The 18,609-nt window shown below is 43.9% G+C and overlaps 2 protein-coding genes across 11 annotated transcripts; one reads left to right on the forward strand and one right to left on the reverse strand.

Moving 5' to 3' along the window:
* Positions 1-836: 836 nt before the first annotated feature.
* Positions 837-12,331, reverse strand: NSL1 (NSL1 component of MIS12 kinetochore complex). The gene is made up of 6 exons (XM_084513761.1): positions 12,134-12,331; positions 11,840-11,921; positions 9,640-9,770; positions 5,847-5,901; positions 2,929-2,996; positions 837-2,352 (listed from the first exon to the last, which is right to left on the reverse strand). The coding sequence occupies exons 1-6, from the start codon at positions 12,281-12,283 to the stop codon at positions 2,074-2,076; spliced, it is 765 nt and encodes a 254-aa protein (XP_084369887.1). The 5' UTR covers positions 12,284-12,331; the 3' UTR covers positions 837-2,073.
* Positions 11,858-17,089, forward strand: TATDN3 (TatD DNase domain containing 3; the record flags this gene model as incomplete). 10 transcript variants are annotated; one of them, XM_084513751.1, is made up of 10 exons in its annotated part: positions 11,858-11,970; positions 12,492-12,524; positions 12,628-12,701; positions 12,974-13,058; positions 13,721-13,783; positions 13,881-13,990; positions 14,388-14,443; positions 14,683-14,795; positions 15,973-16,053; positions 16,370-17,089. In XM_084513751.1, 10 exons carry the CDS (start codon positions 11,887-11,889, stop codon positions 16,511-16,513), a joined length of 843 nt encoding a protein of 280 aa, XP_084369877.1. In that variant the 3' UTR covers positions 16,514-17,089. The 10 variants fall into 10 exon arrangements, with proteins under 10 accessions (XP_084369877.1, XP_084369880.1, XP_084369882.1 ...); XM_084513754.1 differs by having other exon boundaries at positions 15,976-16,053; XM_084513756.1 differs by lacking the exon at positions 11,858-11,970 and adding an exon at positions 12,291-12,401.
* Positions 17,090-18,609: the final 1,520 nt, after the last annotated feature.

Raw genomic sequence — 18,609 nt, forward strand, 5'->3', positions numbered from 1 at the left:
ATCTTTACTTACTTTCTTTATCCTTCTTTACACCATTTATTTGGGCAGCAATTCCAGATGCTTTTTTGTTTTTTGTTTTTTTTTACACACACTCGTGGTTACAAGGGCCACGGAACCAGGCCCAATTACCCTGGCTCAGGGTACCAGGCATCCCTTCCCACTTTGTTCAAACCCCGTGCAGACCGACTGTCCTGCCATCTCTTTATGCTGCCACGTGCTGTAGGACAACTTCTTTCATTCACTTCCTAGGTCTTAATCCGCAGTGCTGTCCTTCCTTGTTTCTTAAGGCATTTGTCTTACACTGGTCATTTTAGATGGGATGTCTTCAGAGAGGTGCCTAATCCTAGCTTTTATTTTCTTTTGTTTTAATTGCCTAACATTACTCAAGGGAGGATAGCAGGGAATCTTTCTATTAAAAAAAAATAAAATACTATAATTAGAGACTTGCAAATTCTTGTGGTGCTTAGCTTTGTATAGGAACACTCAGATTCAAGAGCACCTGTGGAGCTCAGCGAAGATGTATGCATTTGTGCAACGTGGGGATTTTCAGCCCAGGCCAGAGCACACATACCCGAAGAAGCTACAATTCACTGTGTGAAAACCCGTCCCGGTCACACGTTCTGCAGCTTTGCAGTTCCAGTCCTCTCACATCCTGTCCTCTCTTATATTAGAAGCTTTGTAGCCCCGAGATTAATAGCAGTTGCAAGTTCAAAGGCAGTAAATGGAGCTACTTCAGTTACTCGAGCCAAAATTTAACACAGATGTCTTCTGAAGTACTAATACACTAACTGTTCAGTCACCATGTATTCCAGGATTAGAACAACATTAGCCAAAACTTTGATCTTTCTTAATTGATTTCTTTTACTTCATATAAAAACAAGTTTGTATATACAAAAGCCATGGGAAATATATTTACATGTGATTAAATATACAAAGTTTTAGCACAGAGGCTCACCTTTACAAAATGAACGGTACTAAAATCTGTTACACGTTTTCTTGAAAATTTTCAGTCTCTTAGACATCAAGATGGATCTGTCTTCCCACTACACTACACTAATAAACCTTCTTAAAAACCCTCTATTTACCGTGAGAGGAAATACATTACATGCTAGACACACGTATTTACTGTAAGCACATGCACTCATAAGCCAGAAAAAGTTATCGATGGTTAAGGCATAATGCTCAATTTAATACTACCTAGGTACTAATGTGTTTAAAAAAAGTAAGCTAGCTCAACCTAATACCATTTACTGTTAGCCTATACTGATTTGTAAAGTTTAGTCAAATGCCACAATTGCATATGTGACCCAAGTCAAGATCCTGTAATGTGTAGAAGTATTGTCAAGGAAACCCCCAGACTGCTTATATGGATTGCATGAACTGAAATATCAGAGGGAAAGATGCAGATGGTCAAATCCTTGCTCTGAAGATCACACGGCAAGCAAATACATACAATTATTGAAGTCCCACATTTAAACCAATGCGATGATACATAAGCCTTGCTGACCTAAATTCAGGAAAGGTGAAATAGGGGGGACTGATTTTAGGTTTGCTGTGGATTTTCAGATAACTAAAGCATCATACCAAAATTGGTGGGTTTCGTATGTTCCAGTTTGAAACTCTTCTTAATTTATTTATTAGCCACCAAACACAGTATAAATGAAGGTTCATTAGGAGAACCAGACATTCTCCAGCCTCTTCAGAGATGTGCCTGCTGTGTATAAGCACTTAGTGGTTTACAAAAAGACTGCTCACAGACACAAAGCATTTGCAGAGCTCTGAAAAGAACAAGGACTTCAAGCAAACTTCTGTAAAAAAAGGGTAAAAAAATCAGAGTTAATCAGTAAATACATTTGTAGGATACCAGATGTTACTGGCATGCATAGGTTGTCATATACCACCATTGTAACAGTAAGAAGAAAAATATGTATATGGATCAAAAGCTAAATAATTAAGGAAGCTCCCACGTATAGCACTGAAGTAAAGGGTAGAATAGGGTTTAAAAATAAAAGACTGAATACATCAAGCCAGAGTGCAACCGAGTATCCAATCTGAAAATACAAAATGAGGAATTCAGGCGCTGAGGGTGATCTTCCTCCGTCGAAGCGGGTAGTATCTTCTCTGTGGTGAATCTGCAGCTCTTTTCCTCTTGAACAAAGTGTAGGGATTTTTACTGGTGCCAGTGTCTGTTGGCGTGACCTCTCCCGGTGATACGAAGCTTTGGGCGTTATCTTCCTCCTTTGCATGACAACCAGCAAGAACTTCTTGCCGCAGCTTGCAGAGTTCCAGGGTTGGTTGCCAAGTTAGCGCTTGGGAAAAACCTTCTGCTCTTTCTATTAGCGCGGGGAGAGACTGCAAGAACAAATTGAGCATCTCGAGTTACATGGGAAAAGTAACGGCTACAATGAGCGAGATGTTAATTAGATTCTGACAGGCACAAAAGATGCAGTGTCTGCAGGGATGGTCCAGGTGAAGGCTGGGAACCCAGCGCTACCAGCCTAACAGCACAAGGGGCTGCACTCACAGCTCGTACCAACAGGATGCCAAGTTTCGGGGCTGCCTAATTCCAGCTCTGAGCTGAATCAGTATCACAGGAACACAGTTCGTGTCTGAGCTGGTGCTAATGTAATAAATGTCATGTGCATACCTCTTCAGGAGGTATTTTTCAGATGTTGCAGGTCCTAAAATCTCCATTAAAGAAAAAATGCCTCCTATCGCCACAGGTTATTCTTCCTTACTCCCAGCTGAGGGTGAGTTCTGTACAGCTATAACATCAGGAATCCAAACCTAAAGATGTGCTTGCTTCAAAAGTATACAAGCAGGCTCTTTTGTACAAAGCTATAACCAACAAGAGCTGGAACTCCTGTTTGATAACATTATCAGAACAAGAAAAGAAACAAATATCCCCTTGGAGCACACAGATCTCACCTTCATTGCCTCACCAATCTGTTCAGACACCGTTTCTGTCACCTGCTTCAGATCTGTGATGTAAGCATCTGCAGAAAAACATAAAGCTCAAATACACTTCTGAAACATAACTCCCCTTTCCTCCCCCAAAACTTGCTATTGGCTTTTTAGAATCAGACAGAAAAGCAGCAGAGTCCTTGTGTAAAACTTAAACCTACAACGCATCCCCTTTGTCAGAGTGCCGGGGATGACAGCTGAAGGGCTTTATCATAGCGTTATTACTCTTAATCACAGAAAATACAGTAGTGCTTAGAAGTCTCACCCCTTGCAAGCCACACAGTTCTTCACCAGAAATCCTACAGCTTATACAAAACATGAGCCACAGAGGCAGTATTTGAGTTAAAGGAAGAGGTTACAGTATATATATTTATCTGTTCTTAAACCTTTCAAGTTCACAGAATCACAGAATTGTAGGGGTTGGAAGGGTTCTCAAGAGATCATCGGGTCCAGCCCCCCTGCCAAAGCAGGTTCAAATTACATTATGTAATTACAATGTTCACACTACATTTGGAAAAAATGCACAAAAGAAGGAGCTTTTACAAAAAAGGCTACTTTTTCATCCTGGCTTAATTTACCGGGCGTTAACAACAGGAATACGGCCAGGCTGGATGCGGCTTTGGACAACCCAGCTTAGTGGGAGGTGTCCCTGCCCATGGCAGGGGGTAGGAACTGGACAGCCTTTAAGGTTCCTTCCAGCCCAAACCATTCTGTGATTCTATGAAAAAAAAAAAAAAAAAAAAAGAGTGTAAACAACGTGAACAGCACTAATTCTGCTGGGTTAACAAGAAAAGAAAGAAAGAGAAGCTTTCAGGAGTACTGAGGCAGACAGCAGGTGCAGAATAGTGGGGAAAATGGTATGTATTTGATTGCTGTAGCAATATGCTAAGATCATCAACACATTATACATTTTTGCTGGTTGTTTTACAGACAATAATAATTCTTCTACTCAAGAGTTAAACTCTTAAAGTTACTATAAAAGAGTTTTGCATGTCCTCTGCCGTTATTCCATCTGTGGCACTATGCCATCAACAAAAACAGATAAGTAAGCGTGCTTCTGGGAACTAAGTAGTCTCACCTCCCACTAGTATTATTTTCCTGTAGGGTTTCGCCAGCGCCTGCAGTAAATACCCTGTTAGATTGTGCACATGCTCCTAAACCATTTCAGAGCAAAACACATCACCGTGCTTTGACTTCAAACTAGTCAGTACTACTGAGGATAATTTAAGTCAACTACTGAATTCTGGCGCAGTGATAGTGACCTCCTGCTGACACGTAGGAAGCAGCAGCTGGCTGTTTTGTTAGGCTGCCTTTTCCACGTGCCTGCTGTGCTAACCTCACAGGGCTTAGGAAACAATCCTTGCACAGACACGGATGCTAAAATGCACTATCATTCAGAATTTGGAAGGAAAAAGAGTCAAAGAGCAGCCTCTTTAATTACAACATAGGACATTCTCTAAAAGAAAGGCATGTCCATAATGAAGCATCCTTGAAGTAGAACATTGGCATTAGAAGACTCTATGAAGTTGTAAGGAAGGAGTTAAGTAAAAGTGAAAAAAAAATAATTACTAGGGTTATTTCAGTTACACAAGAAGATTGACACGCAGATGAAGTTTGCCTGCAGGAGTTCAGCTTTACATGGACAGCACTATATTCCTCAGTGTTCAAGGCTTTCCAAAACATAGGGAAATGAAAAAAGGAAATGAAAGGTATTGAGTAATCTAAACATTTTTGGTTTCTGGCCGCTGTACTTGCTAAACTGGGATACATAAACTTCCCAAAGACTACATAATACTAAAATTCAGCACAAACTCTCTGCTGTCTTGGCTAGGACTTTGCTGTTACCTAACCTAAAAAGGAAAGCCATGGTGCAAGGTATTACTAGCTTATAGAAGCAGTTAATTCCTAACAGAGAAGCATAGACCTGGACGCTAGAAACCAAAAGGAACGCAGACGTGAAGTGACGCTCTTTACTGCTCCTGTTAGCTGCTTTGCTGCACAGCCTGGCATTTCTGGGAGCAATGTCTCCTGTTTACAAAGAGGAAACGATGCCTTGAGTGAAGCCAGATCAGCAGGGTGAGAACTGGAAGCTTCAGGTTTGCTTCTTGAACTCCAGTTATCACCTCTGCTTGTTAGGCCAGCTTTGCAGCAGCTGCAGTAATCCACAGTGAGGGTTCTGTCACCGTGCCCACTTCAAACAGCACTGGCAAATTGTGTCATTTTTTAGTGCTTCGTAACAGGCAAGACAAAACTTTCCATCTCCAAAGGCCAGCCTCAAACAAAGCACATCCCACTCTTCTATTGCAAAACACACCGCCGTATTCCAACTCCCTGGAACAAGGAATAACCTTGCAAAACCATGGAGCAAACTTATGATGTTTACAGTTTTACACAAGCAGGGTAAAATTCAATCCATGCTTCATCAGTGAGTACTACACAACTGCTTTCAATTCCCTGAAGAAACTGACCGATTAGGAAGAGAGAGTGGAGCATTTCTAGTATTTATATAAAGGCAACACAAGGACGGTCAAAGCATAATGTCAGCGGTCCACCTAGTTCTGCATCTTGCCTCCGCCACTGGAGGAGGAAAGAGGTAAGAAAACCTCCTGAGGGCGAGTATTTGACAGTTCCTACCCAATGCCCCCCCCAGAGACCAGCTTTTGCCTTCAAGCACACTGTGTAACAGCAGACAGCATTCAGAATAAACTGATGCAGCAATACATTCAGTTATGACAAACTTCTAGGTGCTTTGGTTAATAAATTAAACAAGCCAATATATTTAAATAAATTTACAGAAGGGAAACTTGTGAAACATTTGCTGCAGGCCAGTAAGGTAGGCACTGTTCCCTCAGTACAGTTGCCCTCCCCTGAGAAATCATTACCTTGAGAAGGCTGTGACCTGATCTCTTCAGGAGTTACCACAGGCTGGTAGAGCTTCTGCAAAATCAAAAGAGAAAAAGTCTGAAATAATCTCTCACTTTAATAGATACTAATGTATACGCTGCAATTCGAACAATGGAGAATAGCTAACACAGTTAAATTCACTGTGAACATGGCTCCGAAATCTGCTTTGGTTTGTGGAATTCCAATTCTTAAAGCACGAGAATTTCTAAACTAAAACCCAGATGTTTTGGAAGAAGTACTGCCATCCGCTGCGTGCTGAGGAAAATGAACAGCTCTGACTTCTAGGGAACCATTCACAAAAGCAGGATGCTGTCACAGAGGAGCAAACCTCAACAACGGGTCCATGAAGACAAAAAGCTAAGAAAAAGAAAACCATTTAAATGACTATATCATATCCCTGGAGTTACTTATGCAAGAACAGGTACAGTCGTCTGCACAAACCAGGCTCTCTCATTTAACACCAGGGAACTGTGACATGAAGTTCCCTACTACCAATTAATATATTTGATATTTAATTATGCTGAGGGCAGAATTAGAAGTAAGAACTTACTTGGGAAGAAGGGAACAAAGCAGAGACATAGGAACGCAAGGTTTTTAAATCATCTGCAAGTTGTTTTCTCTACTTGAAGAGCTGTCCCTCATCCTTCTCCAACCAAAAAAAGCAGCAGGAGGAAAGTTACTTATTCCTCTCTGCAGTGTTATCAGAGTAACACTTTCAGAATCACACGTTACTAGCAAGCCCACAGCATCAGCCCCAAACAGAAGAACACTGCTTGCAGCTATCCTCAAACAAAAGGGAATATACTGAATGAAAACGTGTGAGATCATCTCCTGCTTTGGCAGTTACAGGGAGATTGCCACACTAAACGAGTGGTTCCCTCCACGTGAACTTTAGTTAAGTACGGCTTCTTCATAGCTGTTTTTTATACCCCAGAAAACATGCATCAGGAGAGATACCATGCTTAAAAAGGAACAGGAAAAGTCCACCAACTAAAGCAGAGAAAACACGAGTACCTTTGCAGAAATAGCTGGGAGGAAAAAAACGCTTCATTTGCAGAGACACGCTAGAAACTTTCTGTGTTTTGCAGACACAATGAAAATAATCATCTGGTTGTGCTGTAGTAAAATCTGAAATGATCACCAGCAGAAGAAATGTAGTCTGAGAGGCATCCTAAGTAACCCTTCTACTTTAGGACTCGGGTAGAACATAGTTCCTTCCAAAAGGATCAAAAGGTCTCATTAAAATCTTGGTGCCACACAATAGCACACTTTATTTTAGTTAATTTTTTGGGTTTGATATACTTGACTTATTAACAACAGAGATCACAAAGGCATGATGTGTTAGAAAATATTTCAGATTGAAGACAAATACATATGCATGCACTTCTATTTACTGCCAATCCTCTACGCCTGGCTAACCTGGAGAGTTATTTACCTTTGTAAATTTTAGTCCTCTGAAATGCAACGCAGGCTCTTAAAAGACTTTAAAATGATGATAATAATCCCTTTCTTCTTTAGCAGAGAATCACAGAGCGGTTGGGGCTGGGAAGGCTCTCTAGAGGCGGTTCAGTTCAAGCCCGTGCTGAAAGCAGGGCTAACTCGAGCAGGTTGCTCAGGACTGCACCACGCCAGCGACTCCTTGCTGGACCTGATGCAGTTTCCCCACGCCTTCCTCGGACCGAGGAGCCCAGCAGGACCCGATGCTCCCGGCCTGTGTCACCAGGGCTGAGCAGAGGGCAGGAAGAAGACCAGCTGGCCTCAGCCTGCCGGCAGCTCTTCAGCTGGGGGCCTCCTCTGCCACAAGGGCGCGCTTCTGGCCCACGGTCAGCTCAGCAGCCAGGTCCGTCCCGCAGAGCTGCTTTCCAGCCGGGCGCCCCCACATCCACCAGCTCCATGTACGTGTCCCTTGGGTTGGTCGGGGATGGCTCCCTCTGTAAGTCCACGCGGGCCACTTCCACCCGTCCATCACCTTCCCAGGGATGGGCAGCTCCTGGCTCGCAGGTCTGCAGTTCCCTGGATCCTCCTTTTTTCCCCTTCCTGGTGACAGGGCTGACGTTTCCTTTCTTCCAGCACTCAGGGACCTCCCCCATTTGCCATGGTATTGCAGAGATAACCAAAAGTCCCCTTTTAACAGCCTCATTGTGGACACATCCCAGCAGGACACGGAGAACGGGACCGAGTGCATGAGCCGGTCCTGAGTCACTGCCTGAAGACCCACGGTGCGTGCCCTGGTGATGTAAATGTTCCCAGCCTGACGCTCCTCTGCCCTTCCCCTGAAGTTCTCCTTGCTTCACTGCCTCCCACAGCTCCCAGGGGCCTGTGGTTCCTGAAGGCAAATCTTACCAGGAAGGACCAAGGCGAAGAAGGGATTAAGTTTCTCATCCGTTTCCATGTCCTTTGTCATCAGCCTCAGTCAGAAGCAGCCCCTGGTCCTCCTCTTGATACACCTGCAGAAGCCCTTGCTGCCATGGCTAAATTCATCTCCAGGTGGCCTTTGGCTTTCCCTATCCCTACGTGCTACAGAACCCCTGTAAAATACAGCTTGCTAAATGTCAAGGCTTTCCTTGCTAACTGTTTAACTCGCTGAACTGCAAGGCAGCAGTTCATTTACGTGCTTTCCTGTGCTTCCAGCGTGAAGAACGCAATTCTCAAGTCTTTACCGAGTCAGAAATCCTATGGAAAAGCAGTAACACTTCAGCCACGGGAAGTTCGTATTACAGCACGCACATAATTAGGAAGAGGGAAGGAAAATATTTCTGGATTTCTGTAGCAAATACTTTAACCTTCTATCCTGCTTAAAGTTTCTGAACAGAAGGCAGTAAATCATCTCATTTGTTTACAAACACATGCACACACAGAAATGGCTCAGTGTGCCACAGTCCAGATGTCCCTCTGTTTTGCTCCTAGATTCAAATTACTTTTTTTTCCTCCAAAACCACATATCATAAAGCCACTAACCTGCCACAAAAACAACATGGTTTAAGACCTTATCCTAGAGTTAGACACTAAAAATGTACTTCAAGAGATGGGAATGTCACAGCTCTTTAGGATATCAAAGTGAAGGATGGAAAGAAAATTGACTCCTAATTAACCAGCAAGTAAGCAGGAGGCAGGTCTAATGTAATTACAGAAAAGAAACTTAACCAAGAACAGGAATGGGTCGTTTAATACCTGTAATTACTTTACACTCAGTGTCAAAAAACAGAAATTGCTGAACCCATTAATTATCCACATTACTTCTTTTCCTTCTTAACTGGAATTGCTCAATGTAGTTACCAGCTCAACAGAAGTGCTCAGGGAAAACAGACTTCTTTTTGAAAGTCAAATACCGTGTGTGATAATATCTATCCGCACGTATCATAAATTTAATACGTTAAACGACCTTCAGACAAGAATTTCAGAAACCCAGCTTTGACAAGATTCATAGACATATAATGGCTTGTAAGCTGTAACTCACCACGTTGAAGCAATCTGCCTAAGTAACTTGCTGAAATGTGCCACAGGCCCACTTCCCTCATAGTCACAGCAGTCTGTAGTAATCCTTACCTTATGGAAGATAAATTACTGCTAATTAATGCAAAGAAACAAAGCTCAATGTTTGAACAACCTGGTCTCGTGGGAGGTGTCCCAGCCCATGGCAGGGGAGGTGGAATTAGATGATCTGTAAGGTTCCTTCCAACCCAAACCAGTCTGGGATTCCATGATTTATTTCAAGTTACATACAGCAGCTACTGTAAGCAAAGGGCTTCTGAAAAATCTGAGGTTACTCACCAACATTTCTTGCTCTGCTTTCATGCTTTGGATAACATGTACCAGTATCTTCTTAGGCCACTGCTTACGCTTTGTTGATGTCTCTACTATAAGTTCATCAAACTGGTCTTCAAGAATTTTGATGTAGGAACCTAAAAATGCCAAGCACACAAAGTTATTGTAACAATGCTCCTACCCACAATGTTTCTTTCCTTTGAGACAAAATTGTAAGGACAAAGACATCTTTAGAATTGAAATAAGAAATGAAATGTGAGTATCAAACAAGATGAATGTCTGTTTTGGATCCCAGTGTAAAGCAGTACAGAAATCAGAGCACAACTTCCTGCTGACTAGTTACTTTTGAAGTAAGAGAGCTGGGGTGAGGATGGGACAGGGGAGGCAGGAAACAATCTGGGGAAAAAATCCAAACCACATTTCTCTGTGTGCTCTGAATCTGACAAAAGTCTGACAAGGATCTCTTCAGGTAATTTGTTTAGAATTTTTTAAAGCTTAAGACACTGTTTTAAAACTGGTTTCAAGATTTAGACAAGTAAATGCCTGTACTGGCTTGATGTCACACGTCATCATTACAAACCCCAAAAAAATCACAAGAGTTATGGAAAAAAAAAAACACAGACGAAGTTAATTCTGTTGTTTTAACTGAAAGGTAATGCATATTTCTATATTCTTCCATTTGCACACTTATAATTCTCCACCAGTGGAGATTCAAAACCTTGACAGTAGCCTTGCTGTATAATTTTTAAATTTAATTTTGCAAACTCCTTAGGACTTAAATTCACAGTTATCACTAAAACGTTGAGCATAGCTTGCAAGCCACACAATGTTTTCAGTCTACTGGTAACAAATGGATTTTGAGCACCCTCTCTTGGTCAATCTGTGCAGAATCAGGTGGTTGTAAAACTCAGAAAGGCAAAAAATAAGTTTGAGAGTTTGTGAGTTTTTTTGAGCCACTGGTCAACAGGAATACCTGAAGGCACAAAATGCCAGATCAGTTGGTGGTTCAAACTGGCTCAGGGATGAGCACATGCATATATTTACGTCAAATTAAAATGCACAACGCAGTCCTTACACCTGCTTTATGCCAACTGCAGGAAGGTAAACAGTACCTCAGCTAGCATGAGGTTGGATTTATGCAGAGGATAACCTACATTAAAACGTAACCATCCAAAGATTTCCTGTTAAGAAAACCCTGTAAAGAATTGTTAAGTAAATCTGAATTAGCTGAGTGAGCCTGAATCAGTTTAGCATTTTGCATTATGAGACCAGTGCATGCAGCCTTGACAACCAAGTCAAACCTGGTCTTGGTATCTCGTGAAACCTGCATTTAGGATTATTTTATAAATGCACCCACTGAAAATAATGGATAAACATTTCACTCTGATGTATCCAGTCCCCATGCCATCTGGGCAGCCTCTGATGAACTCACTCCAGTTCTTCACCCTTTACTAAAATGAGGCAAATCATGCCTGACAGATCTGTTGTCCTTCTATGGTGGGGTTACAGCACTGATATGGGAAGAGCAACTGACATCATCCACCTGGACTTGTGCAAAGCATTTGACACTGTCGTGCATAACTGCCCCATGTCTCTAAGCTGCAGAGATGTGGATTTGACAGATGGACCGCTTGGTAGATAAGGAGTTGGCCAGATGGTCGCACTCAAGGAGCTGGCCTGATGTCCAGGTGGAGACCAGTGACGAGCGGCGTTCCTCAGGGGTCTGTACAGGGACCAGTGCTATTTAACAGCTTTGCTGGCAACAAGGAGAGTGGGATCGAGTGTACCATCTGCAAGTTTGCCAACAACACCAAGCTGTGTGGTTCGGCTGACACTCTGGGCAGAAGGGATGCCATCCAGAGGGACCTGGACAGGCTTGAGAGATGCACCCACGCAAATCTCATGAAGCTCAACAAGGACAAGTTTAAGGTCCTGCACCTGCGCTGGGGCGATCCCAAGCACAAACACAGGCTGGGCAGAGGATGGACTGGGAGCTGAGCCCTGGTGGGTAACAATCTCAACGGGAGCACCCCACGAAGCCAGCTGTACCCCAGACTGCACAAAAAGCAGCGTGGCCAGCGGCTCCTCATACAAAGCCAAGCCTGAGCTCCGCCTCATCCACACCACGAACAGACAACCAAGAGGCACTCAGCACAAACAAACAGATAATGAAACCCATGATAAATGAACGAGCAGCCCCACGTACCGCAGGGCTCGGAGCTGGCCGAGGCGTCCCCCCAGGGCTGCCCGTTAATGGTGACGTTCTCCCGCACCGCCGCCTCGAAGTTCTGCAAGAGATTCAAGGGCTGCAAAACTCCTGGGCGACACCAGCAGCAGGTTAAGACGCTTTCCTGACCCACTGCCCAGGGATCGCCTCAGGGATCGAGTCCCCGTCCCTCAGCACCCCGTCCCTGAAGCACCCCCGGGGTGGGGACGCCCCCCCCGCGGGCCCTTCCCTGCCTCCCTCCCCGGCTCCCCAGCCCCGTCCCGGCCGCCTCACCCACAGCACATCGTCCTCAGCGGGGCCTCCCGGCTGCCCGGCCGCCAGCGCCCGCAGGAAGGGCGCGCAGAGCCCCAGCAGCCGCTCCAGGCCCCGCCGCGAGCAGCAGCGAACCCTCGGGTCTCGGCCGGCGGCCGCCCCGGCCGCCATTTCCCGCCTCCGCCCAGCCCCAAAATGCCGGCCCGGAAGCGGAACGCGGCGGGCAGAGATGGCGGCGGGGCGGCCGGTGGATTGCCACTGCCACCTCGCCGCGCCCTGCTTCCAGCCGGTGAGGGGAGGGAGAGGGATGGATGCACGGGTGCAGGGAGGGATGGATGGGTGCTGGGATTGGTGCTGAGGCGCTGCCTCTCTCCCGCAGGATGTGGCGGCTGTGGTGCGGGCAGCAGAGGAGGTGAGGCGATGGGATGGGATGGGAGGCAGCACCCCCAAACCCCGAGCCCCGTCCCCTCCATCGCCCTCCCCTCTCTTCAGCACCTTTTTCCCGGCTGTGGCAGGCGGCCGTGGCAGCGCTGGTGGTGGTGGCGGAGCAGGCGGCGGAGTTCTGCAGAGTGATGGAGCTGTCCGAGAGGTGCGGGGTTTGGGGGTGTCCCGTCTCCCCTCCGCCCCCCCCATCTTATTTTCCACAGGCTGGCACTGCCGCCCCAGCGACAGCCCCCACGCGTGGCCCCGAGTCGTCGTGAGGGGCTGCTTTGACAGCTGGTGAAGACAACTTGCCCTCTGCCTTGGTCAGACTGGCCTTACATCTCTGTGTAACTTACTCACCGTCCCCACATAACTTGCCTTCCACCCCGCGCTCTCTGGCTTGTCTCCCTGTGCTCCTTCACGCTGTTCTGTGCCCAGGTTCCCAGGATTTGTGGTGCCGTGCCTAGGGGTTCACCCCGTCCAAGAAGTTTCTCCAGAAGAGCAGCGCAGCGTGACTCTGCAGGTAAAACACTGTGGGTTGGGTCAGCCCAGTTATGGTGACACTAGGGCTGCCCTGACAATGCGGCATAGTGTTCCAGCTTGCCTAATTTAACATTAGATCTGCTCAGTGATTTTTATTTTTCTGTAACACGGAAGATGCAGTAGACCGAATCCCAGGTCTCTCAACACTGCCATTTGTCCGTGTGAGGTGTACAGCAGGCGTGTTCGCTGAAGTCTTCTGGCAGTGTTACAGATGCCACGGTGAAACAGTTCAAAGAAGTCCCAAATGGGTGGTTTGTTTATAGGAACAGAATGTGTGCATGTTTGCAGATGGCCCTTTGTTGTCATGGGGAGCGGGAGGATACCAATTTGTGCCTGAAAAATTTTAACGTGAAAAACTTGGAGAGCTGTCTGCAGCCATATAATACTACCAGACTTTTTATGGGCCTTGTTTTTTTTTACCTCTTCTGCTCCTGTGGAAAGAGCAACATGAAGTGAGGGCTCATTGAGTAAAGCAGAAAAATCCTTCAGGGCCCTAAAACTACTCAGCTCCTAGTAATAGCAAGTTCTGGAAACAGAATTTAAAAGCAATAAAGGGAAATCCATTTTAATCACATGACTGAATTCATACTGCTTCCATCTCATAAGGGCAATAAGGATCGCTTCTTTAATTTGTTCCTGCAGGATCTGGAGGCTGCATTGCCACTTATAGAACTCTACAAAGATAAACTGGTGGCAATTGGAGAAGTAAGCAGAATTCTGTAATTTAAGTATCTCTGGATTCAGCATTTAAAAAAAAAAAAAAAAAAAGTTGAACTTTGTCACTTCTCTTCTTGTACCACAGGTAGGACTAGATTTCACTCCCAGATTTGCCAGCACAGATGAACAGAAGGAAGAACAGAGACAGGTTTTGATTAAGCAGGTTGAGTTAGCAAGAAGACTGGATTTGCCTTTGTAAGTGTTGTTTATACTAGTAGAAGAACTTGCTGTATCTCAGTAATCTATGGAAATATTTCCCAGGATTTATCATTACTAAGAACCTATAGAACTCGCATGGCTTAAGCTGTTACTAGTGTCTTGTCAGTCTCCAGCTGAAGTTGTAGTTATAGAATTTTCCCTATGTTTGCCCTTGAATACTGTATCTTTTCCTTACTATGTTGTTGATGTATCTTCACTATAGCTAAAATTATTTATATGTATATCTCTAGATTTTTCTTTCCAGATTAAATGTGTAATACAGATTACTTTCTTCCCAACCTGCTGTTGGATCATGTTTGTTGAAAAAAACTACATAGATATATACATGTGTTTTGCTGAATTTCCTAATGCCAGGCCTCTCCTTGGTGTGCAGAAATGTTCACTCCCGCTCAGCTGGAAGGCCAACCATTAATCTCTTAAAGGAACAAGGTATGCTTCTAATGCTTCTTTTTTTTTTTTTTTCCTTCATGGCTTTTTATTTTTTTTTTTTAAACAGGATTTCTTCTGTCTTGTTCTGCCTTCATTACCAGTTTGTGTACAAGAAACTTGGGAGGACTAGTGCAGAGACTCTGTAGTCATTCTTGGTGGGCCTGAGGTCTAGTTGGAAGGTGATATCATGGACCTACTGCAAACACTACTAATGAGTTGGTTTGTTTCTTTTCTCTGAGGTGCTTCGAAGGTGTTGCTTCATGCATTTGATGGGAAGCCATCTGTAGCAATGGAAGGGGTGAAAGCCGGATACTACTTCTCCATTCCTCCTTCCATTATAAGGAGTGAACAGGTAACATTTTAAGGGGATTGCACCTTCTCAGCGGTTGGGGATTGCAGTTTATTACTGGTAGCTTTCCATGGTGGTAAGCATGCCTGCATTTTTACCATGCAGCTCTAAAGGATGCTTGGGTTTGTTTTTTTTTTTCTTTTTAAGTCTGTACAGTTTGAAGTGGGACTAGCAGTACTCATTTATGATTACAGTCACTTTTTCCTTGATAGAAATTCCTGCTTTCGGTTACTTATAAAATGGCTTTTTTACTTGGGCTAAATTTCTCTTTGGGCCTTTTGCCTTAGTTTTTGGGGAAATTTTGGCTGAAACAGTTGAGCTATTCCTCAGAAACAGAGGTTAAGAAAATAGATGTTTTCCCTCATTTTAATGTGTTCTGATTAACTTTTCTTTGGAAACTTCTGACACTAGTGTTTTAGAGTAGGGACATGATGTGGAAAAAAAATAGATTCTATCTTGGTGCTATGAGGCTTTTGTTCAAAAGGAAATCTACTTGAAATTGACTAAGTTACAGGCCTTTGAGAAATAGTTATTAGTCAATGGCATGCCTTGCAAAGCATTAGAAAAATTGCTTAAAGACAGTGTTGGCCAGTTTCAGCCCTGGACTTAGTGAAACTGCTCATTCAGTTTTTCCTCTGGACTGCTGCAAACTTTGTTAACTTCTCGGGTAGCCATCTCTTTCCACCCATCATCAAGTTCTGTGATACGATCTAGAAATGTAAGAAAGGAAGAGGCATGATTCGAGTGGAGGGGGTGTGAGGGATGGATATAGATGGGGATGAGGGTAGGAATCTGCAGAAAGGAAAGGAAACTGGGGCTGCGGGGTGAAAGAGGTGAGAAAAAGGATATACAAATATATATACAGAAAATTGGCAAATTAAAAATGCATTGGCAAGTCTAATTGTAGGGCATTCAATAATGTGCAATATAATAATGTAATAAAATAACAATGGATTCAGTGTTAAGATAATAATAGTGCTTCAGGTATTTAGAGTCGCAGAAAATAGGATAATCCTGTTTTGAGGGGACTTCTTGAGCAGCTCCTGGTATTCTTGCTGCCATTCTAAAATTGTTGATAGCATACGGATCTTTTAAATGCCAAGCCTATCCTTCCATCTTACATTTTTTCCACAGGTCTAAGTTCATAAAGCATTTAATAGCTGTCTTTATTTTCTTCAAGAAGCAGAAACTTGTGAAACTGTTACCTCTGGAAAGTATATGCTTGGAAACTGACTCTCCAGCTCTGGGGCCTGAAAAACAGGTAAATGATGGGTGGACTTCTGCGTTTGCATGTCCACAACCATGCCTTATGGAGATTACTTCATTCTCCTGTGCTAGTAAGTAGAGTAGACGTGGGCAAGGGATGGAAATCAGAGAATTAGCTAGAGAGGTAGTGTTCCCAAGGCTGGGAAAGGAAAAGAAATTACAGGAACGGTCAAAGGAGAAAATAATGCAAGGGTAGATGTATGCAGAACTGAAGTGGGACTAAAGGTGTCAGGAAGTATTGAGCCTGAAGCACTTGTCACCTGGAGAGATCTATAATTTGATTTTTTTTTTTTTGTCTTTCTGTTTTTCAGGTGAGAAATGAACCAAAAAACATTTACATTGCTGCAGAATACATTGCCAAAATTAAAGGAATTCCAGTTGAAGAAGTTATAGAAGTGACAACACAAAATGCACTGAAAGTATTCCCCAAACTGCAGAACTTTGTTCGTGTATAAACTTAGAAACTGAAATAAATAATGTTGCAGCAGCTCTTAGTTATGGCATGATAAATAAAACTGACATACATCTTATCCTTAATGGAGTTTGTTGGAAAGCTCAAGGAGTGAGCACAGTGTTACACAGATACAAGTTATAACAAACTCAAGTTTCTGAAAGACCTTATTTTGTACACACCTTTGTTACCTCTTAAATTGAGATAAAAGTATCTTGGATCTTTCATGTTTCAGAGTGAATGCTTTGTTAGGAAAAGCACCACAGAATTTATGGGTTTAATTTCTGAGTCCTTGATCCTAGCCTAGGAGATGGCTAACGTGCTTAATGTCCCTCTCATTTCTTAATTCCAATGGCTGGAAGTGACTTGGCTGTGGGCCCACACATGTGATATAAGCTCTGCTATGGCCCGCAGACTGCACATCCCAGTCTGAGCTGTGAGAAAGCTCCAGCTGGATGGATGTTCTGTGTGTGTCATGTGGACCAGGCTCTGAGTGAAGCAGAAACAGCAGCTCCACTTGCCTTCTAAATAAAGTTGAAAAAAGAATTACTGCCTTTCTACTCCCTCCTTTTCACTTGCATGCAGTAACTTAACAGCTGCTCAGATCTCAGATATTTTGAGAAGGGTTTGCTTTTGTTTATTTATGTATTTACTTGAATCGTGCTGGGTTTGGACTTATTACAGGGACTTCTTTCTGCTCAGAGTCAGGAGATGAAGGAGTGAAAGGGAGACAAACCTGTTCTCCGTATTCTCTAAATTCTCCAAATTTGTCTCATTTTCTTGGAGGGACTTGTCTACTGTGGATTCTGCCACACTGCTTTTTTTTCCTAAAAACTGAATATTGTGCTGCCTCACAGCACCCATGTAGATGTGGGCTTGCTGAAATACTGAGCAAAATTTTGTTGACTATATAACAGCGATGAAGTAGGGGAGTTATGTTGGAGAATGGCTCAAAGAGCAAGGGCACGGGTCCCTAGAGGAATTGTACAAGCAAGGCAAAGAAAATGCGGAGTTTATAGCCATGGAGTAGGCCGGATGAGAAGCATTCTTGTGAAAATATGCAAGGAGCAGTCTGTCGTTGAGAGAGAGATAAACAGGTGGATCTGAGGCCTGGGAAGATAAGGGAGTAGCTTATGCGCTGTAACCGCAAGTAGGAGAAACAGTGTTTTTTGCAACGCTTTTAGGCTTAGCCAATAGGATAGTGACCAGTAGGCATAATTATAGCTGTGTGTATAAATATACGGATATCTGCGCAATAAAGCTGAAGCTTGTATTACCACTTATATTGAGTTGATCACTTGCTTCCCTGTGCCGTAAATCGGAGGGTCCTGCATCCGACAGAGTTACAAATGACAATTGTTCTGAGAGTCAGACAGAGAAGTGGAGGCTTTATCTCTATGTATGGAGTTAGGAAAGAGGGGAGGGTTTAAAGCTCAGTGAAGAAAAAAGGGAATTATTATGCTCCCAAGTGAACACATTTAAAGAGTTGAACTCCCTCTTCGGACATGTGGTAGCCCTGATGTGCACATGTATTTTGAACCCCGCTGCAGCCACCAGCACTGTCTGGATGAGCCGTGTCCCCTACTTGTAGCATGGGGCACTGGAGTGGCAAGGGATGGACTGGTGGACAGAACCAGTTCAAGTTCAGCTGGATGCCAAGTTCAGCTTTCAGGAAACCTGAGGGGAAATGAGGGGGAAAACATAGAGGTAGTGAAGCTAGGGCTTTCATTCTCAGTCATGCCATCAGCTTCCAGGGCTAGTAACAGCCCCTGTGATTTCTGTCTTGCAGCACCCCAGGAGCAAGGTGGTGTCTAGGTGTACACAGTTTTGTCTCTGGGAAAAATAGGGCACAGAAACGTTAAATAAGTTGTCCAGTGACACAGAAGGCCCACAGCGAAAGTGGCCAGGCCTGAGTTCTACCTCTAGATTTCACCGTCCTCTTGGATGCTCCCAGCAGCAGGTCTGATTGCATGACTGTCAGGGTCTGTTTGTCTTGCAGTTTGTATGTGATATAATAAAAGTTTGTGATTTCTTTGACAAAATTAGTGCCTTCAGGGTGCCTAACTTGCTACTCAATGCCCAGTTATTGATGCAGCTCTG

Source organism: Aythya ferina (genome assembly GCF_964211825.1).
Source record: "Aythya ferina genome assembly, chromosome: 3".
Lineage (NCBI taxonomy): Eukaryota > Metazoa > Chordata > Aves > Anseriformes > Anatidae > Aythya > Aythya ferina.

Bases quoted from the DNA above. Each gene is read 5' to 3' on its own strand.
- NSL1 (XM_084513761.1), bottom strand. From the start codon at position 12,283: ATGGCGGCCGGGGCGGCCGCCGGCCGAGACCCGAGGGTTCGCTGCTGC. The intron at 9,771-11,839 runs GTACGTGGGGCT...TGGCATTTTTAG, and splicing joins GGCCAGCTCCGAGCCCTGCG to GTTCCTACATCAAAATTCTT. The intron at 2,353-2,928 runs GTGAGATCTGTG...TTGTTCTTGCAG, and splicing joins AGATTGGTGAGGCAATGAAG to TCTCTCCCCGCGCTAATAGA.